General features: G+C 44.3%; 1 protein-coding gene across 11 annotated transcripts; it reads right to left on the reverse strand.

Annotated features, from left to right (window-relative positions):
* Positions 1–351: 351 nt before the first annotated feature.
* On the reverse strand, positions 352–23,960 carry gpatch8 (G patch domain containing 8). 11 transcript variants are annotated; one of them, XM_077618394.1, is made up of 11 exons: positions 23,815–23,900; positions 21,288–21,365; positions 18,252–20,151; positions 17,421–17,439; positions 13,864–13,936; positions 10,157–10,198; positions 6,779–6,846; positions 6,620–6,706; positions 6,360–6,503; positions 6,159–6,289; positions 352–5,460 (listed from the first exon to the last, which is right to left on the reverse strand). In XM_077618394.1, the coding sequence occupies exons 7-11, from the start codon at positions 6,803–6,805 to the stop codon at positions 1,587–1,589; spliced, it is 4,263 nt and encodes a 1,420-aa protein (XP_077474520.1). In that variant the 5' UTR covers positions 6,806–6,846; positions 10,157–10,198; positions 13,864–13,936; positions 17,421–17,439; positions 18,252–20,151; positions 21,288–21,365; positions 23,815–23,900; the 3' UTR covers positions 352–1,586. The 11 variants fall into 11 exon arrangements, with proteins under 11 accessions (XP_077474520.1, XP_077474515.1, XP_077474513.1 ...); XM_077618389.1 differs by lacking the exon at positions 10,157–10,198 and having other exon boundaries at positions 20,114–20,151; XM_077618387.1 differs by lacking the exon at positions 10,157–10,198 and having other exon boundaries at positions 17,421–19,952; positions 20,114–20,151.
* Positions 23,961–24,068: the final 108 nt, after the last annotated feature.

The raw sequence follows: 24,068 nt of genomic DNA on the forward strand, positions 1-24,068 counted from the left end.
ATTTTTTGACTTTCTTTTTTAATTAAGACATTTTGATTCACTATCCCTCAAATTGACATGGACCAAAATTCCCATTTTCTAGGTTATTGCAAGTGTAAAGATGGGTATCAATGAAATGCATTTTTTTTCCATTAAAAAAAATAGTAAAATAAAATGCTCAATGTACACACTTGACTATTATGGCAGTCTGAGTTATTACAAAAGTAGCAGAGAAATAAAAACGTCCAAATACACCTTTAAATGATGAACTGAAAAAAGTATATTAGCCTATGATATCTAATTTAGACATCAGCAATTGTCTTAAATAAAAAAAACTATTAGGCTTTGAAAATGACATCGGTCAGCCTCATATGAACGCAAAAGTTTATTGGCTGAAAAAAAATAAAATAAATACAATGTAACTCCAAAGTGAGCAACTCCCTTGATCAATAACAACCGTTAGAATGTTTAAGGATAATCTACAGCATCTTTATTTACAAACAAATGCACAAAAAGCAACAACAAAAACCACTTCCTTTTTGGAAAATAATTTAGAAACAAACCAAAAAAAAAAAAAATTATTGCAGTATCCTACAATCTTTGTCCAAGATTTCAGTGCAAGAAGTCGCAAAGTCAAAGAAAATGGGGGTCGGGGGGTTTAGGGGACATTTCGCAAATAAAATCTGTGAGGGGCCACCAACTTTTGGTGGTATTCTTCACATTGCACACTGATGTATGTACACGTTACTGCAACAATAACAACAAAAAAGTCAAAGTACTAATATTCGCGCAGGGCTGCCATTGAGGGAAAGATTTGATCAAATTTCTATTAATATTTGCGGCATCCCTGTTCCTTAGTTGTAGCATTTCCCAGTTAGTGTAAAGTATTTCCATTCTAATAAAGTAATGTCTATAAAAACTATTCTCAATTTAAGTGGGGCCAGATTATTGATGTTTTTTTATATTGAATTTCTTGCCAGCTGGAACCAGCGTATAGCTTGACAAAAAATGCTTTAAAACATCTTTGTTGGTATGGTTCACCAGTATCACTGGTGATAAATACAACAAATCTATAAATTGAGGCATCTACAAACACCAAATTTTATCAGAAAGAATGTCTTTCTTTGTGGTAGGGTATCCACCAATTACGTAATGGGACTAAATATGACGGAAATATGAATGACAGATTTGAACTTTGGGAAAAAAGTTATGAATAATTATCTTCAAAGACTTTAGATTCTGGGAAATAGAAATCATTCAACCAAATGGAAGGGGAAAAAAGCTTTGCCTTTATATTGTATATGTAAACTTGTGTATGGTCCCTCACCCCCGTTATCATCGTCATCCTTTTTTATTTTTTTCCCCTGTGAATTTGGATATTTTGTTTGTCACTGGTTGTAGAACGTGAAGAAAAAGACCTCCCCAAAAGTCCAGTCGTAAAAAACAAACAACAAAACAAGAGAACTGGATCTTGTTAACGTACCCCGTGGGGGAAAAAAAAATAATAATAATCTAACCAGTGTCTGGATAAAGTCTTTAAAAACATATCAGAAAAATCCTCCAAAAAGGGAGGAAGGAACAAGTGTCCGATAGGACTTCTCGCCTGCTTAGGAACCGTGGTTAGGGGGGTGGTGTTGGAGGTCCTGCCCTGAGAAGATAGGGTGGAGGAGCGGGTGGAGTTGGAGGGCCGCGGCGGCCGCCGCCGCCTGCGAGGGTCTGGGCGCAAAGAGCGTGGGGTAGAGGGCGGCGTGGGGCATGTGGTGGAGCGCCAGCGGCGTGTGGTGGAGCGCCGAGGCCGGGATAATGTGGATGGGCTGCCCGGAGAGGAAGGCCGTGTGGTGGGTGGGAATCAACCCGGCGTGGCCCAGCGAGTGCCCCAGCGAGTGCCCTAGCGAGTGCCCCAGCGAGTGTCCCAGGGCGTGACCCAGCGGAGATAAGGAAATGGGGGTCAGGTGGTGCTGCGGGATGTGGTGCACCTGGGCAAGCTGGGCGTGGGCCGGGTGCCCCGGGTGGATGCCCATGGCGGCGGCGGCGTGGTGCTGCAGGATGGCGTGCTGCACGGTGGCGATGGACGTACCCGACGCCGAGGTCGCCGGCTGCTGGATGTGGATCTGCTGCAGGGTGGGCGGGGGCGGGGCCGGTGCCATATTGGCGGCGGCCGCCGCCGCCGCCACCGCCGCCGCGGCCGCCGAGGGGAAGCTCTTGACCTGCTTGGCCAGCAGCTGCTGCTGGATGTGCTGCTGCGCCGCCTGCTGCAGCTTGCTGTACTTCTCCATCTCCTCGGGCGTGAACGTGATGGGCTGACTCTCCAACGGGGCCAGGCCGTCATCCTCCGCCTCCAGGATGTCCTCCTCCAGGCCGCCCGGGCCGTACGCGGGATAGCCGTGCATCGGGGGCTGCTGCTGCTGCATGTCGGGAACCAGGATCTCCATCGCGGGCTCCTGTTCCCCTTGGTACTGAGCTATTAACACCGAGGGGTCCTGCTCGTACAGCGGGTGGGCTTCTTGCAGTACCTGCGCCTCGGCGCTCGTCTCTTCCTGCGCCGTCTCGCTCGCTTCGACTTTCTGCACCGGCGGAAGAGGCGGCGGTGGCGGCGGCGGGGGAGGAGGAAACTCCCTGATGGGCTCCACCAGGATAACCTCCCCGTCGGCCTCGGCGCTCTTTCCCGCTCCGGATTTCTCGCCGTCGTCCGTTCGGCTCAGGGGTAGCGCGGGCGCTTTCTTTCCGGTTTGGAGTTTCCCGAAGAGGGGCAGCATGCTTTTGCCGGAAGGTGGGAGTTTGGGGCCAAAGTATCCCTGCGGCGGATCTTTGATCTTCAAACCGGATTTGGTTCCCGCGACGAGGTCGTCCGAGTTCTTCTTGGACTGAATCTTCTCCAGGAGCTGGCGTGCCGTCAGGGAGTTTTTGTACTCGCCGGCGTCGCGGGTGCCGCCTACCCGCGGCGTCTGCGAGCCGGCGGCGGCGCGGTTGAGCGGGCGCGGAGCCACTCGCGGAGACTGGGAGCGATAGACCCCGCGGAGCGCGTCCCCGCCATTGCCGCCGCGGGCGTTCCGGCGACGCGGCGAGCCGACGGGGGCGGAGCTGGACGAGCGGCTGGCCGAGCTGCGGCTCCGGCTGTAACTGCGCCTCCACGATCTGCCGCTCCTGGCGCTGGTGCTGCGGCTCCAGTCGCTGGAGCTCCCGGAAGAGCTGCGCCGCCGCCGGTGTCGTTTCCGCCGCCCGTAGCTCCGAGAGCGGGAGCGCGAATCGTCGGAGGAGGACGAGGAGTACCGGCGTCGCCCGGATCGCCGACGCCCTCGGCCGCCCCGCCTCTCGTAGTCCGAGTCCGAGGAGCGTTTGGAGCGCCCTCGCCGGCGCCCCCCCGTGCTGTAGTCGCTGTAGCTGTCCGAGTAGCTGCGGCTGCGCCGACTGTAGGCGCTGCTGCCCTCCGTGGAGCGCTCCGAGCTGCTGGAGTACGAGCGACTCTGGGAGGTCTTGCCGCGCCGGTTCCGGCGCCGGCCGCCACCGCCGCCGCCACCGCCGCCGCCACGCCTGGACGAGCGGCTGCGGGAGCGCGCGGACTCCTCGCTGCGGCGGCGCCTCTCTTCCCGAGGACTGGACTTGCGGCGGCGCGAACGCTGAGAGGCGGAAGCGCCTTCCTCTTCGCTCTCGCTGCTGGGGGGTCTTCCCGGGCCGGGGCTCTTCTGGGCCCAGGTGGAACAAGAGGCGCTCTGGGCGAGACCGGGGTCCGTCTTCAGCCGCTTGTTGTTGCCGTGCTCTTCGGAGGAAAGGGCTTTGTCGGAGCTCTTTCCCGCGCCGCCTTCCTCCTTGCTGGGAGGATCCTTGGGAAGGCGCTTCCTCTTGCCGCTTTGTGGAACTCCTTCCGCTTGAGCCTGCTCTGAGGAAGGATCTGGCAGCTTATCACCACATTTGACTTTGACTTTCTCCTTCTCCTTCTCCTTCTGGTTCTCCTTCTCCTTCTCCTCGGCCGCCACCGCCTCTTTGTTTTTGCTCTTCTTTTTTTTGTGCTTCTTCTTCTTCTTGGGTGTCTCTTGAGAGGGCTCCGTCTCACCCCCGCCGGCTTCCGTCGCCGCCGCGTCCTCATCTTTGGCCTTGCGCTTGGAATGCTTTGCTGACTTCTTGTGCTTCTTCTTTTTCTTCTTCTTCTTGGAGCCGGCACCCGTCGTCGCCACCGTCGTCCCCGTTGCCACCGCCGCATCCGTCGCCACCGCCTCTCGATCGTCTGCTTCCGACCGGGCACGTTGGGCCTTTGCGGCGGGCCGGTCGCCGTCCATCTGCGTTTTAGGGAGCGGTTCCAATTTGGTAGGCGTGGGCTCTTTCTGCTTTTCTTTGTCGGGCCGCTCGCTCGGCTTGGGGGGCTTGGCGGCCTTTGCGGCGCGCGGGCCTTTGTTGCGAGACAGCTTGAAGTCAAAGTATAGAGGATTGCAGCTGTAAGACAAGGAGGGTTGCGCTTTGGTGAACTCCAGGAGCTCCGAGGGCCACTGCAGGGAGGTGCTGTCATCTTTACTCAGCACGGGGAAGAACGGACCCACGGGGATCTTGGGACCCGAGTCGGGCGCCAACGTCTCCGCCGGCGGCGGAGGCGAGCCTTCTTCTTTGGGCGCGGGCTTCACGGGAAGATCGGGAGTCGTCTTCCCCGCCCGTGCAACGTTGTCCTCTTCCTGCACTTTGGAGGCCGGAGGGGTCTTTGGAGCTTCGGGCGTGGTGTCGGCGCCAGTATCGTCTTCTTCGTTGTCGCACTCGGCAACGGTGGACTTTGTCTCCGGAGAAGCGTCCTCCAGCTTCTCCTCCTCCTGCCCCTCGTCTTCGTCTTCCTCGTCTTTGCTGTCATCGTGTTCCGATGCCTTCATGAAGAGCAGAAACTGGAAGTGGGGCTTTACCCGACAGTGCGCGGGGGGCATGTAGTGGTAGTACTGAGGCTCCTGTCCCGAATTGCCCTCCTCCTTCTTCGTCGTCATCATCATTTTCAATTTGTTGAGGGTGGAAGCCAGCGAGCTTCCGTCATTGGCCGGCGGAGCCTCTTCGGTCCCGGTCCCGCCCCCGCCGCTGGACTCTCCTCCGTCGCTTACTCGCACGCCTCCTTTAGGACTGTCGGCGTCGCCGGCGGACACCTCGTCCTGCTCCACCGTCTTTTCGACCTCCTCGCCGTTCTCTTCTTCCGTCGCGTCCTCGCCGGGATCGGTGAACAGCGCCGCCGCTGTCTCCAGCTTGACCGGCGTCTTCTTGGCGAAGGAGAAGGAGACGCTGACTTTGGAGGACGCGCTGGCGGTGGGCGAGGAGGAGTTCTTCTTCTTGCCCAGGGAGAATTTAAACGACGGGGTGGGCTTGGGAGCTGGTTTTTCCGTTTTTTTAACAACGCAGACCTCCAAGGGTTTCTCTGGCACAGGTGGGCTTTTGTGGGCAAAAATGTCTCCGTCTTCCGCCTTCTCGCCAGCTACGACCACGGTGGTGGTTTTGAACATGGGCCCGCTTCCCGGCGTGCTGAAACGTAAGAGTGACAGGGTTTTTAATCAACAACTTTACAACTATTGTTTTTACCATCATCACCCAGAGTGCTGGAATAAAGTTGTTTTTTAAAGCCTACGAGTCAGCATCTAAACCATGGTGTCCAAGTTGCGGCCCTGGGGCCAAATCTAGCCCACCGCATCATTTTGTGCGACCCGAGAAAGTAAACCATGAGTGCCGACTTTCTGATTTAGGATCAAATTCAAATGGAGATTATAGATGTATTTTATCGCTGGTAGAAGTGTGTATAAAAGATGTATATTTCCTGATTTTTGCCCATTTTAAATCAATAATTGCATTTTTTTTTCCTTTTGTTTTTTGTTCAAAAAGCATTTTTGTAAAATCGAAAAATAAATATATATAAATATTTGCAGTTTTCCACTTTATTATTGAACATAATTAAAAATATATTTTGTTTCCTTTTGAAATGAAAAACTGATGATCAAAAGGACATTTTCCTTACTAAGAAAAAAAACTCAAATACACATTGTTTTAGTTCTATGAAAAACTGAATATTTAGGGCTTTTGATCCAGTTCTTTTCATTCAATTTTTAAAAAATATCTAAAATGGTCCGGCCCACATGAAATCAAGTAGAAGCCGAAACCAACCCGAGTTTGACGGCCTTGGTCTAAACATCTGAACAGGACCGGTTATGAAATAAAGCAATGCCTACCTGTCCTGCTGTTTCCTCTGCTCAGCTAGTTCATGCAGACGCCGCAGCATTTTCTCATGCTTCTTCCCACCTTTGCGGGAACGTGACGACACATTCCGAGCAAACTCCCGCTGCTTGAGGTCCTTCAGCCTCTGCGAGACATGCCGCCATCAAAGTCACTTTTTTTTTCTCCATTCGAGTCGACGCTGACGTGGTACCTACCTGCTTGTGAGCGTGGTCGTAGGAGTTGATGTGGTTGTCAAATTCCTGGTGTTTGGTGTACTGCTTGTCGCAGAGCTCACAGTAAAAATTGGCCCTCAGGTCTTCCAGGGCTTTGGCGATTGCTTTTTCCTTTTCGATCTGATCCTGTTGACCATGGGAAGTAGGAAGGGGAAAAAGTTCAAAAAGTTGAAGTGGTTATGTTCAGGGAATAGCACACAGCCAAAAAATAATGGCTAGCTAGGAGCAGCTAGCAGCCTCACCTTGTATTTCTGCCGCAGTTCGTCCGTCTCCTCTTTTTCCACTTCAAGCACTCTTCTTTTCTCAGTTGCATCCTCTGCATAATCCATCTAAAGAAAGAACAACTTTTAGCATCCAAAACAAAAAAAACAGGCTAAAAACGTGTTGTTGTTTTTTTTTACCTCCATCTCCATCCGTCCCATCCCCATGACATCATATTTAAGTATAATGGGCACGGGGTCCGTGCGTCCTGAGGGAACAAGAGACAGAAAGACGAGACGGTGAGCGCTTTCTGGAAGTCGTTGCGTGGAAGGCCAGCTCGGAGACAGCCTGCTTTTAAGAGCATAGGGTGCTGGGTTAGAGAAATTTGCCTTTTAAATAAGTGCAAAGAGACCAGAACGCTATAGTGAACCAAACACCAGCCATTCTCACAGCTCACTGAAAAATTTACAGCTTTGATTTCTGGGCTTACTTTGGCCAATTTCCTATTCGTGTTACTAATTAATGTTGCATCAGTTTATATTATATATTATACATTATTATATAGGATAGGGGTCTGAAACTTGCAGTCCAGGGGCCAATTGTGGCCCAAAGGGACATTTTGCAGCCCTTATTTCACACCCAAGTGCAGTATTAGTGTTTAATGTATGTGTTTTTGCAATGGGCAATTAAGAAAAGTATCAGTATTTTTGAATAAAATCAACAAATGAATGGAAGGATCGATTTTAGGTGGAAAAAAGTAACATAAAATAGAATGGAAAACAACTGCAGATAAGGTTAATTAAAAAAATGCAAATATTTCTGAACAAAATAAAATACATTTAATCAAATTGTAAAATGAATTTAAAAATAAAGAAATACATTTTGAAGTGTGTCCTGTCTATATTTTGCTCTGGCATTTTTTAAACATTGATAAATCTTTGGTTGTTATTGACGGCCGCTTTAATTTTTTTTTTAGGTTTCAACTAATAATAACTTAAGAAAAGTGATAAGTTGACTGGACATCTCCCAGTGACAAACTCATTTCAATCCACGGCGACATCCATCATGTCAAAATGGATGAGCCTACATCTACATCAATAGTTGAAAGGTTTCTCTGCAAGCTGTGAAAAGAGCTGGTTCAGAAGGAAAGTAACAGTAGAGAGAAATAAAGACAACCAAAAAGTAAATTTATATAAAAAAAATAAAAAGAAAGAAATCATAACTACTTGGAAGATTGAAACGTAAACGGCTTAATCCACTCATAATCAGCCAAACAAAGCAGAGAAAGATAAAGAATACTGCAGTCAAATTAAAAAACAGAACATGACACAAGCAATGGACTACAGCAGTAGTGATGTCACAGGCCAAGATATCGCCATGGTGACAGTGCAAGGGATGGGGAAATTGGGAATACTTACCCTGCTAAATATATGGAAATGGGGAGGGGTAATATTGGGGTATAGACAGAGATGGACAGGGATTAGGGTCCGACATTAAGCCTTGTTGACAGATCTCGCGTATTTGTGATAGAATTTTAGGCCATTTCCCCCATGAACTATTTTTTAAATAGATCACTAGCCATTGAATTAGCAAATCTTGGGTCCCTAATACTGTTGTCTAAAATTTCCAACTCGCTATTGCCACCCCCGAAAATTCTCATCATTATTTTGGAGACGACATTAAAAAAAAATGTTTTTGTTTGTCTGCTTAATATCAACACATTTTGTGTTGAAACTAACTATTTGCTGTGATGTCATTTTAACAATTTATAACTTACTGCTCGCCATTGACAATTCCAATTCAGTTAAACTGGGAGGACTGGCTGTTGGTGCTAATGTTTCAGCGCCATTGGCAGCACTAGACATCCGATCCATTTGGTCTGGGAGGGCCAAAAGAAAGTTTGTTCACTCCCAATGAAAATGGATTGGACAATTAGCGCCGTCAGTGGCAGCCAATGAGTTAATGTCGGACCCCCCAATTTTTTTTCTTTCAATAACATTATTTTACAATATAATGCGTATTACACTTACCACCCAATGCGTATTGCTCTTACCACCCAATGCGTATTGCTCTTACCACCCCGATTTAAAAAAAAAAAAAACAACAACAATCTTACTATCATTTCAGTTTGGTTTCGTATTTATCTCCACCCCACATAGTTTTGGTTTCAGTGCATCACGTCTACATGTATACCATTGGGCGTGTAAAAACTATTTAACAAAGAATGCTTTTAGAAGGCTTTTCTTGAACATTTCTCCTCAAAAATAATTGCAATCATGGCTACAGTGCGTTCTTATCTTCCCGTGGGAGGCTAAGAACGGAGGAATTGTTTCTACGTTTTAGCAATTGAGTCATCACAGCCCAATGACATGAAATTCTGAAATCACAAATGCATGGGCATTGTAACACGATGGCCTGCCTGGACTCTCAGTCCCACTGCAGTGACTGAAACTTTTCCACCACACAATACCAACTCCGCTCGATTAGCTTGTGTTTGGAGCAAAATCCACGTCGCTTTGGACTCATCGATGGAGGAGAACCACAGTTGGGAAAGAGATAGAGGAGACTAAAGGCATGCAGGAAAACCCACCACTGCAGTAGAAGTGGAAAGACATGACGGTAGGAAACTTCAAGTTGATTGGACATCTACTTGTGAAGTCATAACTCGTAGACATCCAATGAACCATGTGAAATTGATGGCAGAAACATGAAGCGACGGCCAAAACGGCTTCAACAAAGTCAAAGCATTGACACTAAAATGAGTTCAAATTAATTTCTCAACGGATTTATCAAAACATTTGCTATTCACTCAGTGGTTCACTAGACGTTTGCTAATTCGCTGCCAATCTTCCCACTTTAAAAGGATAGGACGTCTACTAGCAACAAAGTTATTTCTAAAAACAGCAGAAGGATGAATAGTGCCATATAATTGTCATGTCAATGACATAGAGTTAGTTTCAAAAGGCAATGTTAAATGAAACAGATTTTCTGTTAGAGTCATACACGCTCGTGTCAAAGAACCGAGTGGGTAACGTGCGGTGGAAAAGGTGCGTTCAAGCTGACCGCCTCAACGAATGATGTCTTAATTCAGTAGGAATAAAGACAGTTCTGTACATTGCTCAAGAATTAAAACGTGGTGGTCACAAGTTGGCGTGCACGTCAGTCCACTGCAGTGGTTCGTCTGAATAGAGTCACAAGCCCGGCCCAGAATTAAAAGATTCATGAACGATTGCATCCCAAACCTTATCACCAATCGTCAAACACAGTGACAAGACATTGCCCATCCCAGTGGAAAAAGAAAGGGACCAGACGACAACAATGTGCATCTAAATCACAAGGTGTGAATCACAAGGTTTAACAAAAAAAAGAGAGAGAAATAAACTAAAAACAAAATGACAATGTTCTAAGAGTAATACATAATGCATGATAATATATACAAGCAGCAGAATGAAGACTAATACGGAGAGAATTGAAAGCCTATGTAGTTGCATTGGTGCTGTGATGACAGGAGGAACAAAAAAAGGGAGAAAACAAAACAAAAAATAAACAATTCAATCGGGGGATAAAATAACATTTACCACTAAGTTTACCATCAGCACAACATGGGCAGGATCAAATCGCTGTAAAAAAGAAACACCAATTGGTTAAGCAGGAAGATTGAGACACATAGAGAAGGGAGGACAGGGTTGGGTGTGTGTCTATGTTTTTATGTATGTATGTATGTATGTATGTATGTGTGTGTGGGTGGGTGGGTATGTGTGTGGAGCTTGGTTGTGGGGAGGAAGTGGGTATTACCTGAGGGAGGGGCTTAGTATGTCAACACCCCCGTACCCGCCCACATCATTTTACACGCAGCTTACAGGTTGACTCTCACCACCACCACTACCACCACCACCACCACCATCACCATCACCACTTCCAAACCACAGGTCCCAGTGCCCTGGCTCTTTGCGATCTTATCGCGCTAGGCTCGAAGAAAAATGCAGCCAACGCTACATTGCCAATTGTCGATGTGGCTACATTATAACTTGGGTCAAGATATCCAAATGGACATTTAGCGTCATCCGTGGGAAAAGGTGCGTTCAAATGGATGTATGACAATTTTCGGACGATAAGCCGCACCCATCATTTTGTTGCATGAAAATGTTTTTAAATGTAAGCTGCCGGGAACTAAAAAAGGTGCCCACGTAGCATTACGGTATATTGATATTTTCTATATAAGCCACACGTTTCAAAGTAGGAGAAAAGAAATAGCGGCTTATTATACGGAAATTGCGGTCACTTGCATCGCTGTCAATGCTAGTGACTCGGTTAATATTATTAAATCATCTTGGCTAGACCCTGAGGCCCTTTTCTTACAACTGAGCAGCAATATTCCCATAAAGCAGAAGTGGCAAACACATTCTAAGCGCAGGTCACAGTCCAGTTAGTCCAGTTCTAGGGTGTATTTAAAGTCCTCACCCCAAAACACTAAAGACGTGACAAACAAACTTTTAGCGAGCAGACTTTCAGCAGTGCTTGATGCCTTGAGTTCGTGCATGACTGACCAAAAGTCGCATGGTGCTGCTGTGCTACTTTTTAATCGGCCATTGTGCGCAAAGCTGGCCAATGCGGGGAGGGCAACACTGCTTAAAGCCCAGAGGGATTGTGACAGTCTAAGCCAGGCAACGGTTTACCTCTAAGGACAAACATACCTTGCGGGGCCAAGAAAATAGGCATGGGTAGATGGGTGTAACCAAGACAAGAGAAATATCAAGGATGAGGGTGGTGAGGTTTTCCCTGTAAGTTGACACTATGGCCCGCCCGGTCAGTTATGGTTACATTTTCACTTGTGCAAACACGGCTCATGAGTCCCACGTGTAATAAGCGCACACATCCAAGTGAAACAGGTTGTTTTAAACAGGCAAACAAGCAGACAGGGAGGAAGTTCGGTCTACTCTGCAAGCCATTCAGAGTCCGAGCGGCGGCCGCAGCCAATCAGATACCCGTCAGCAGCCGCAGAAAATTTAAAAGGGGAGGGGGAGATTGAGCTAAAAGATCCTAGAGGGTGCGATCAAATCACAGATTTTTTTAAATCTACGTTGATTGAAATGAATTCTTCTTTTGGTTGAAATTGAAGGACTTTACATTGGGAGTGGATTGAGATCAAGGTTTAGTGATTATGAAGCAGGGTGAAGGAAGCTGAGAGAGGACGTTAGCCTACAGTATATTGGAGAAGAAAAAACTAAAGATAAGGGCGGGGTTACATTGAGGTGAACTGCCGAGTAGGAGAAAGAAAACACACCCACGCACAGGCGCGCACACCCACGCATACAGATAAACAGAGGGGATCCAACAAACCTTACCTAAAAAGGGGCAAAAAAGGGACAAAAGAAGAATAAGAACACAGTCAATAAAGTGGAAAACTTAAAAAGGGGACAATGTTTTCCACTTGAAAATTCAATCGCCTTTAAAAAAAGAGCTGCATTAAACTGATTGTACATCAGCAAACAAGACAACGCATCTGACGGGATGACGCGCGCCCTTGTTTGACCGACTGAACGGCATTTGGCGCTTACATTAGCAGCTAGGCAACTAATACGCTCGCCTCTGCGCAAAGCAAACATCACTAGCGCATTGAATAGATTGCCACGCCGCCATTTGAGCCCGCAGGGGGATGGCGCAGAAAATGAAAATATGACTAGTTGAGTTATTGTCAGCCTTTAGGCACACTTGTTGGAGTGAACAGAATGCATTCCTGTTGAAATATTGCATGAAAGAGAACCACGGGTCTTTAGCCAACACGACTGGAACAGCTAACTTGATGCAATAACGCAGGGGTGTGCAAACTTTTCTTTCTACGAAAGGATGCGATGGCCACCTGGGCGAAAAAAAACTGACGCATTGGGTAAAGTCGTATAAGGATATTGCAAAAATATAATTCATATTTACACTACTGGCACAAACATTGCAGAAGGGGTTCAATCTTGTTCCCAACTAAGCCGAATGACCTCATTATGCCTCAGCTCCTGTGGCAACCGTATATTAACTTTCTAATTCTGGTACCAAAGCGACACAAAATACCGCTGACAACATTCTTCGTCTCCTCCACATGATGAATGTAAAAATCTGTTAGCAACATCTCAGAAGTATTAGGAAGTGTCACGACCTGAGTACTGTATGTACACATAACTGATCCTTCTGCATGAAAGGTGAATATTTGGTTAGGAATAAATATGTTACGGCTTAGCACGCTTGAGCAGTCAAGGTGAGAAAGCTTAAAATAATTCCATAGATGGCATTGAACGCCAGATATTTAACGCAGGGTTCCCCGAGATGGCCTAACCAAGCAAATGCTTATTTTTTTTATTGCCCCCAGCCAGCTAAAACAGTGCAATAAGAGAAAGTATAAAAAGTATAGATATATAAACCAGATCTGGTTATGGGTTTGAAAGAGAGGTCTTATCGTCACTGAAACTTTGTTAGTTGTTAGTTTGTTGAAACTGTTAGTTTGTTAAAACTGTATTTCAGCCTGTTTGTATATTACTACAGTCATCATTTCAACATTCCCATCAATTTAGCATTTCTTTTCTCTACCAATAAATAGGCTTTGCCAGTTTTCTGGGGGAAACCCTGCAATGGAAAATCTAATTCCATTCATAGAAACTCCAATGACTATGTGTATATGGCATGCAATGAAGTCAGAATTTAGAGCACAAGAGCGCATGGGGCAAAGTAGTTAGATTTTTAAGAGGCAAGGCTATAAAGAAACATGCTAGGACCAAAACAAAATAAAAAACCAAGAGAGCAGAGCATCAAGGTGCTAATGTTGGGACAATCTGGCCTACTCTAGTTCCAGATAAGATAGCTTGAGAGCACTTTTTTCTTTCTTTCTCTGAAATATGTGCTAATATGTACTAAACATGGCCCGACAAGAAACTGACAAACAGCAGTTTAACCAGAAATGAACATTTCCAGGGGTAATCATCGGCTACGCACGGGCCAATACAATGTGCAGAGGAACAAAAAAAATCATTTCAATGTGTCAATCAGAACTTCTGCGAATTAAATGCAAAATTTCCCAAACGGCAAAAGCCCTCCACCCCATCCGTCTTCATAAACCCTCAGTTTTTTTCCTCTTCATTTCAGTTTTGAGAGGAAACAGCAGTAGAGCGCCAAAAGTAGGGCCAGTAGGACCAAGATGGATGTGAGAAGGTGAAATAATGTCAGTGGTACAAATAAGGACATTGGCAAATGGCCAGTGTACAAGAGCAGTAAGGGTGTGCGTGGATGAGCGAGCGCTTACCCTGCATGGATTTGCCAAGGCCCTGGCCCAACTTCCAGCCATGTTTCTGAAGCAGCCGATGCCCGATGTTGTCCTAGCAGACGGGAGAGAGGAGAGAAACCAGAAATATTCCAATAATAAGAGGAGCTTTTCCCCCGGTGGAGTCGCGCTTCACACGAGGACAAAACAAAGCACTCAGCTCACACCATCATCAGCACAGCCACCACCACCACCGTCATCATTAACGTTAATCCACGTCAACGTAAAGTGGCTCTTCCGGCACGAGTGTGGGGGGCTAGGGGAACATAGACGTGTGGGGAAACTGAGGGGTCGCTGCTTTTTATTCATAAATATGGCTATGTGTAGTCTGCACGCTACAATAAATCCCAACAAGGGAGTGTGTGAACGGCTATTTCGAGGCAATGATCAGGAAAAGTTGAAAGAGGGGAGGAGGAAATTATAAGCATCGCGCACACAAACACAGGCACACGCACACAGATATATGTGAACCACTACAGAGCAAGATCTTAGTAACAAAGAGAAGTGACACAGAACGAGTATGGAAATCTTGCATTAACAAAATGACGACCAGAAACTCCAAGCTTGCTGTGATTCTGTAACAATGACAGGAGGCGGTGGCGAAGGGGGAGCACCATGAAACACATACGGACGGACGGTAGCTGTCACAAAAAAAGCCAGAGGAAGAGAGGAGTGGTGCTAGCGGGGCCTTGGATTACCATTACAAGGCCCGGGTGGGGTGGACATAATGTGCACACGTGAAGGGGAAAATGTGCAGGCCAAAAAAGTGAGGAGACATTGTATGCATGTAGCCCCACTCATAAAAAAAATAAAGGAAATTCCCACTGTGCATGTTCTCCATACTGTTGTCACCATACTAGAATTTTCATCTAAATAATTGGATTGGATAACTTTAGTCATCCCGTATTCGGGAAATTTCGTTGTCACAGTAGCAAGAGGGTGAGGATGCAGAAATAGAAAGCCATTTAAGACATAAATAGGTAGGTAATAAGCAAGTTAATAAATATATAAATAAATGTGTTGCTGAAATACATACATATATATACACATGTATATATATATATATATATATATATATACATACATATCTATATATACACATACATATATACATATACACACGTGTACATACACATGTACACACATATATAAGCACATATATACATACATACACATAGATGTACATACATGCATACGGTAGGTCTTAACACTCAGCCATTTGTTTTGTTAAAGAGCCTGACGTCCAAATTAAACACCCAAAATTGAATGCTATTTTTGAACCGACTCTTTCAGAGCAGTGATAGACAAATCGCCCTGTGACTCTTAACAACTACAATTATTTTAATGACTATCACTAATAGACTATTCCATTTGAACTGGGAACATGTATTTATCAGTGGTAGCCCTCTTGCATTTCTACCAGCGATAAACTCCTGTATTCCATTTTTAAAAGCCACATGAAGATATCCTCAGTGGCACTGAAGTACTTGCTGTAATTGGCAAAATCCTCCCAATGACGATGACTCAAGAACATGCATAACAGGAATTCCTTCAACACTCTGGGGCAATATGTTCAAGTCTCCCGAGACTGTTATGTCACTAGTAAGGGTCAGCAAGAAAAATTAAAAGAGGAAAAAAAAACGGAAAACATTAAGTGAAATGCAAGACTGACCCAACACTACACACTACATTACAACCTCAAGCACAAATAAACATGACAATGAGATTTTCTGAATCAGTCGTGTTTTTTCTATTGTGATTATAACTATTCCAGGCTGGTCTAACATTCACCAGTATGCCAGAGTGCTGCATTCTACCAAAAAAAAGAAGAAGAGCAAAACATACAAACCAAACACGAAGGATATTTATAATCACAAAGAGATTGGTATCAACGTTCACGAAAACGGATGGCGAAGGGGGTTGGTTGGAACAACAGAAAAAACTGCATGCGGCTTTTTGTTAAAATGGCTTCAACAAAAAGCATGGTGTATTAGTAGCACACTACCAAAGGTGCACATACAACCGAGAAGGCGGGAGTGGAAGGGAGAGGATTAACAAAACACCATATGAGTTAGTGTCAGGCGGATCAGGCGGAGATATAAAAGGTGGGGATGGCTCAACAGGGTCCTTTTTGTAATACTATGGGGTTTGTTTTGGGGTTTGTTTTTGCTTTGAAAATATGACTTCAGGTATGGGTCAGATGTACTCTATGGGTGGCACTAGAGAACGGGCTGAGCCATGACAGGGGGAGCTTTTGGGGTGTGAAAAGTAAACTTGGTACTGACAGGTTAGCGCATGTGAAGAGGAGTTGCCGTTACACACAGCAGGCACAGCATCTCAGCCCACGGTCCAGATTCAGGGTGGCTTTTACAAAGCCGACCAATTTAGACTTGATCGGGGGTGCCCAACTCCGGTCCTCGAGGGCCCCTATCCAGTCTGTTTTCCAGGTCTGCCTCCACCAACACAACGGAATCAAATGGGAGATATGGAAAACAGACTGGATAGGGGCCCTCAAGGACCACAGTTGGGAACCCCTGGACTTGATCATTCTCTTGAGGCTACTTCTCATTTTGTGTATCTGTTGTGAATTATAGCAATAAAACTTAAAAAGCTCAATGTAGTATTACATGGCGCTAATGGCAAAGTATAGATGGAAAGATTTATCATTCCAACAGTACCATAGTATAATATTAACAAAGTCATCATTTTATGAAATTGATCACGAGTGTAAAGTCGTACGTTTAGTATGAGGAAATAATATTACCAAAGTTGTAATACCATGTAACTTTACATATTCCAATAATGAAGTTGTACTATTACAACATTAAAAGTCGTTCTATTAGATATTTTATGCAATACATAGAGGCATTGTAGCTAATTTAGCAAATTGAATAAAGATACTACTTCAAGTTTTCAAGCATTGAAAAGCTGAAAGGGCTGAATGGAAGTTAGTTAGAATTAGAAAAGAAACTTAGCATCGGAGGGGCTTATTTGGGGACACACGTAATGTATTTGTTGTGGCTAACGATTTGGCTGACAAATCCAAAGAAAGGCAGCAAGTACAGAGGAGCATCTTCCCTGTCCGTGTGGTCTGCTGATTTCATTGTATGTGTTGGGGGGGACTGCAGTGCAGACTCTGCTGCAGGCAATGTTTGACCCCTCCCACCATAGATCTCTTGGTACCACACTGCAGTATTATGATACAATAGCATCTTTATTGATTTTAGGACCGACACGATCGCTAAGGTTCGTAACAGGCTTTTTATAAGAAGCTCCCCAATGGATTGGTCTGATTTAGCCAAGATAATGCTCCACTTTCTGTCCTTATATCTAGATTTAAAAACAGGAAAAGCTGGCTTGGGCAAGATTTGTGACTGCCGGTGGAGATGACGTGCCGGCGGCGTGTCGGAGCGACAGATATGAATGCGCCAACAAAATGGACGGACAGACAGACAGACAGAAGGACGGGCGGGCGGATGAAGGCAAAGACGGCGAGTCCAACAGCAGTGCAAGTGGAGTGAAGGCATTTCCATACGAACCTGGCTTTAAAATACTGGGCTGTCAAAAAAACAGTCACACGTAACACAACGTAAGAAACCAGCCAAACGCTTTCAACTGCAATTCTGCTAGCTTCTCTAAAAAAAAAAAATCTAAAACTGATTTTCTGCTATTTAGCAATACTGTATACAAACAGAAAAGGTAAGCATATTATAAAAATATATTTAAAAAAAATAAAAAAAATCACCCATTGTTAATACAGGAGAAAAGAAAGCAGAAAATGTTAACCAAACAAAAAGACCTCTACAAACTGGGGGGGAGGGCTTTGGAAATTGTACGCTGTGCTGTTATCGGCACAGTGCCTTGAAAAGATATGACTGAAGGAGGAGATATGCAGGGGAGCCCACCTAGAGACTTCAGGAGACTATGCAGCCAAATGAGGATTTGGGGTACGTGTAGAACAAGAGGTGGCGAGTAGCGCCCTACAATAAATTACATTTGGAAAAGGATTGTCTGAGGAGAATCACTAGAACATACTATTAGCTCGCGCAAATATTTGTAGCAATGAACTTTAGTTTCCATTGAACCACCCTGTATTTGCTGATTTCATTAGGCTTTTTAACACTTGTTGCCAGCAATGTCATTTCCTCATTATGACGAGGTCTAAAAACGATATTTCTCTACTCCTCAATCAAATAAAAAATGCTATTATGCATTCGTAAAGTTCTCAGACAAATGCAGTTAAAAAGTGTTAGTTTCTTGATCACGTACACTCAATGCCTATTGTGGAAGGGTTGTTACTCAGTGAACCCTAATTACTGCTACATTTTCTACTGTGTGCATTTAACAACATATACAGAGAGTATACTTACCTCTTTATTTTGATGAGCCAATTCTTCAATCTGATGTTTGTTTGTAGCTGAGTAAGAGGAGGGTTTAAGGGACTAAAATAAGGGTCGTCAACAGTTATTATTGTGATTGATTGATTGATTTATTGGGAATAGAATTTGCTTTCATCTGGTTTCCTCTACAATCATTGACAGAGGGTCTGCCTAAGTGATTGTAGTACAAGTTTTGGCTCCGAGGGTGCCCACTGCATATCGTCAGGGTCTGGGAGGTGGGGTCAGGTAAAACAAGGGTGGGGGGGTGGATGATTGGAGAGGAGAGGAGAGGAGAGGAGAGTAGGGAGGACCGTCGGTGCCGTCGTACTGAATGCTAACCACGCATGCAATGCAAAACCAATGTTAGAGGAGCAAAGATCAAAAAGGGACAGGGAGAAATACAAGATTAAAAGATCCGACTCAAGTACCACAGACCTCTAGCTGCCTATATTTGACATACAACAAGAGGTCGAGGGAAGGGGCTTCGTCCGAGAGGCCAAACTGAAAGGACCGGCTCGTAATATTGATGGTGATCAGGCTATGCAAATTACGATGGTACCTTGAAATTAGCGTTATGAGCCGTCGCTTGAATTCCACCACAAAAAATGAGTACAAACCGCGCTGAAACATTCTTTTGTTTTTTTTCTAACCATACTATAAAGTGCACATACAATACAAAACATACAAAGACATTTTGCAATGTCATGTCAAAATGGAACAGACGTCTAGTGCCATCAATTTGACTCACATGCGTGTCCTGCCGGTTTAAATATATTGGATGTATATTTCCGTCAATGGCTTTACGTATGGGGGGAAAAAAATGGCCGCAAGTTGCGTATTTCAGATTTCATTCATCATAATTTAATTAATCTAGTTTTATAAGAATGATTTTATTTATATTTAAACACAAAACAATAATGATTAATAATTGTAAAAAAATTGTGTATTCATCTGTTTATTTGGTTGTTCATTTATTTATTTAGATGGCCTGAAAATAGTCACTTGCCCTATCAAGGGTTAAGGTAACAAGTGTCAACATTGAAATATATTTGTGCACTGTAGGGACTACTGGTAAACGGAAAGATGAATTCCTTTTTATCGGAAACGCAAATTTGAGATACAATAAATGGAGCGCCATCTCCTCAATCAAGGTACCACCGTAAATCCGCATTTGAAAATGTGACCAATTCTCGCTGCGGTAACTTTTGAACACCGTGGCCCGGCTCTCGGTGTACCCCCCTCCATCCGTAGAAAATAGCGCAGGAGCAGAAGAGCCACTCAAGCCAGGTAAAGCAGGCCACCTCTCTACCCTTTTGTATTTTTCCTACCTCTGCACCACCTACGATGTACTGTAGGCAGCAACGAGTCCCTTTGTGCGGGAACAGGTGTCCACGGAAATTCATGACGCACCACATTTTGTGCATTTCAAAACCGACTGTTTCAGGTATTATAGCCATAAAAATATTTGGAGCAAAGAGTGCTCGGGCCTTCTGAACACCAGGCTTGAGGGACCACTTCGAGAGGGGACGAAAGACAGTTAAAAAAAAAAAATAGCCAGCCGCCTGCGCTATTCTTCCTGTGCCTCTTTAGCAGAAAAAAATGAATATATTTTTTAAATAAATAATTATGCAGTCCCAGTTGCACAAGCACCATGCCAGCACAGAATGACAGAGGGTACTGTACACCGAATCACTGTGTAGTAGGGAGGGAGCGAGACAGAAAAGCAGAGAATAGAGAGAATTGAGATTTAGAGTGGAAGAGTGGTGAGCGAGAAAGAGACAAAAAACAGTCAAGAAAAGCGTTACAAGGACCCTAGAGACAGGAGTAAGAAAGCAGAGCGTGCAAATACAAACCGGGTCATTGCTGCTTAGCTAATAGGGGGGCCGATTCGCTGCAGGAGAGAAATGTCGAACACCCCAAGTTGTGTACAATAAGATAACTGTCCTACAAACACAAACAAATGCTAAGCCACGCACGCGCACGCACACACGCACGCGCACACAAGTAGCCATTCACGTCATCTAATGTGTGCTTTGTTGTTTTGAGGAGTGGAGAAAGCACTGCTCAGTGATTTCGACTGGGTCGCTCGGGACAGAGTATTAGGACCCAAAAAAGAAATAGGCCTACGAGAACGCAATATAATAATCGTACTATTACGAGAATCAAGTCATACCTTGTAATAATGAGGCCAAATAATAGTATTACAAAGAAAAGCTGCAATAGTGTGATTAAAGTCAATATTACATCATTTAACGTGGACACAGTGAGGCTAATTACATCTACATCAAAATAAAATCTATATAGGGATATACTAATATACTTCCTAGCAGATCGCAATTCACCTGATCATTTTAACAGAGGCGGTTGAGAGGTACGTAAAGAATGAAGCTGCTAACTTAGCTAAATTAGCAGTAGTACTGCACCCAAAAATCCATAATGCATTAGATACGTAATATATTGACTTTGATCTCGTAACATTTCAACTTTAATCGCATATTACGGCTTTAATATCATAACATTATGACTATTGTCATAGACCTATTTTTATCCTCTTTGTTTGGCCCTAATACTCCATTGTAAAATAAGTACTCTCACTTTAGACATTAAACGCTAAATACATTGTTTTGTGCAAAACTAATTTTCACACCAACTGTAACTACTTGAAAAAGCCTTCTGCGATGTTCTTATTACAGTGCTTTATCCATGACATCCTTTTGCTACTCATCTCGGAAATAAAATCTAAGATGACATATCTGCAACTAAAACAGAAACTCTAACTAGCATGTATGTTATCAACTTAAATATCACACAAGAAATGGACAGCAGAGGACACAGGGGACAGGGGATTGAGAGGTATTAATGGACACCAGATGAGTGTTTCTATCGGTTAAACAAAGTCAAGAGAACGCTTAACGTAAACAAATAATAATAATAATAACAATAATAATAATAATAAATGACTGCCTGGACCAATCATCCACTCTCACAGCTGGTCCAATAGTGCAGCACAACAGGATGTGGCCTTACCGATTCAATGGGCTTGTCCAGGGACGCCTGCTCCACCTCCACTTGGCCATCTTCGTACTGGTCAAAGTGATTCCCACCCTAAGCGACACACATTTAAAAGCATTCTTTCAAATACAATAATAACTAACCCTCCTACTTTGAATGGAATGGACAGCTACTTGTGATAAACACGGCACAGCAGAAGGATGCAAATTTGAACGTGGCTCGTTGTCAATGTTACCGTTGTCACGATACCAGAACTTTCAACTAAAATAACACTCCATAGTTTTGGTAGAACAGATAAAACCCTAAAAAAGGTTGTGTGATCAACTCTTACCATATAGCTGCATCCGAGGTGATTTTTTTTTTTTAAACCAAAAACACATCATCAAAATGCAACATAATTAAGAGTAAGAAATTCTAATTGTACAGGGAGGACCCTCATAATGAAGCATTTTGATTGTTTAAATTCTTTGTTTTCATAGTAAAAATAAAACTTGAAATTGAATGAAGTCACAACTCTTTAAGGCAAGCATAGATAAAATATATTTCTGTCTATACACTAAAGTAAAACAGTTGTAATTCACTGGCAGGGCAAAACTATGCCTACTCGTCCAGCATGAAGAAGCGCCATAAAACTGAAGAGTCACAGAGCATGAATTTATGAGCTCGTGAACTCCAAGTAGGGAGATTTGTACGACAGACAGAGGGAGGGCTTCTTATCTTCTAAGTGAAGGTTGCGTCTCGTCAATTTTACAGAGTCCAAAAATACCTGTGCCTTCTTTGGACATTTTGCGCTAAAAAATAAGATCCATGCCATTAACCAATGTGTAGAATCAATATGAGTTTTCAAATCAAGAGAGTCAATCAAAATAATGTTGTAATGCTTCAGTTCAGTTTTGAAAATGCTGAGTTTAACGGCAGCGCTGGTAAATGTTATTCTGTTGGCACAATCGATGCGCTAACAATGAGGTGATTTGATGCCGTGCGGCTCACTAATTCCGATTAAAACAGAATCCTGCATCAGCACTAGCAAAGCTGAAGTCTGCGTGTGTGCGTGTGTGTGTATGTGAGCGATGCGGTGGAAGAGCTAATTGATTTCTCCCCCACGCTTAAAGTATTTCGCACTCTCCTTAGGCTAACTTAACTTTGCAATCAAACCACTTCATGTGATGCGGCAAAGCGCTAATCAATGGCAACGTTGCATTTCCCAGACCGGTGCTCATTTCTCTTCTAAGTTTCTTTGTTACTATAAGTGCAATGGAAGTCATTCCAGATTTTATAACATCACATATTACATTGGCACTCCAACTTGTCCATTGGTATGAGTGTGTACGTGGTTGTTAGTCACCATGTGCCTTGCAAATGGCTGTCAAACAGAATTCCAGGGCTACAGAATGAAATGAAAAACAAAGTGGAAATGGGGGAACCTGACCTTTCATTCCCCTTTCAAAAGGAAGAGGAATTACAAAGTAGAGTAATAAAAACAGCAAATGCACACTTGCATTTAGTAGGAAAGGCTGCAAAGACAACGTTTTTTTTAGTTGCAATGTAATGGTTGACTGCATTCCAGTCCTACAATGTCCAATTTGTTGAAATTCCGTGCCTTTTCTGGCCTCTCTCATGCGAGGTTGCCCATCCAAGTCAAGTTGGCATCCCTCACAGCTCCTCCATTTCCGCCAATTTAAGCCGCTCGTCCTAGAGCACTTGGGTTTCAATTTTCTTTTGTACAGACAACGCTATGATTTTATATTATTATACAGTGGGCCATGTCAACTCACAAAATTCAGCACAGCTCACTACTAGTGTTTTTGTATTTTTGGGTGTGACGCACAGCAAATGCAGGTTGTCACAGCAATGAATACCACCAACACAATGTATGAACTTATACAGTACAACTAAAAAACAACATGTCCCCAAACGCGCTTTGTTGACATTAACTCTATCTCATTTTGTATTTATGCTCCGAAAAAGGTGAATACCATGTGGACACATTTGCGCTTCTCACATCCCTTCAGCGAATTGACAATTGCAAGCAACAGCAGGTGCTGGTGAAGTTAACTACTAAAAGGAATGCGTTTTCAAAAAAACTGAAACGAAAATGTCACTGTCATTATAGGGAAATAAAACTAACGCACAATAAACGCAGTCGTTAGCAGCGTGCTCGCTGGCCGTAAAGCTAGCCATGCCTCGTTAGCATATGTCGATAAATATCCAGTCTTCCCAAGGTCACTAAAGCGCTATTCGCCGTCAAGAAGCGACTGCAACGCCAGCTGGTTACTCGACGGTGTTGTTGTCGCGGCTGGGAACGAGTGTTAAGGCTCAGAAAATGGCGTTAAATGCTCATTTACATAGTGGCAAAACATCGAAATGGGAAGTGAAATTCACAAGAGCCGTAGTTCACTGCCGCTAGCATGCTAACTGCTAAAGCTAATGAGCGAAACGGATGCAGAAATGCCCCGGCTGTCAGAGTTCGTTGTTGTTTATTTTTACGAGACATTACGCGACATCAGTGCAAATAGAGACACATTGTAAGAGTGCTATTTACCTGGAAATCACGCTCTTCGTTGAACCGAGAAAATCTGTCGGCCATTTTCTCACACAGCAGCTTCTCTTTGCTGGCTGTGTGTGTCTCCCGTCGGGCGTGCACCGCTGTGATGCGCACTCGGCAGACTGTTGGCTTCCAGTTAGCCTCTAGCAAGTTAAAAAATATCCAAACGAATTACTACAGATGTTATTAGACATTGCGTTAATGATAAAACTGCTTACTATGTTCAGAAACACCTTATGCTGTAAATACAT

The sequence above is a fragment of the Stigmatopora argus genome, chromosome 14, assembly GCF_051989625.1.
Source record: "Stigmatopora argus isolate UIUO_Sarg chromosome 14, RoL_Sarg_1.0, whole genome shotgun sequence".
In the NCBI taxonomy this organism is placed as follows: domain Eukaryota; kingdom Metazoa; phylum Chordata; class Actinopteri; order Syngnathiformes; family Syngnathidae; genus Stigmatopora; species Stigmatopora argus.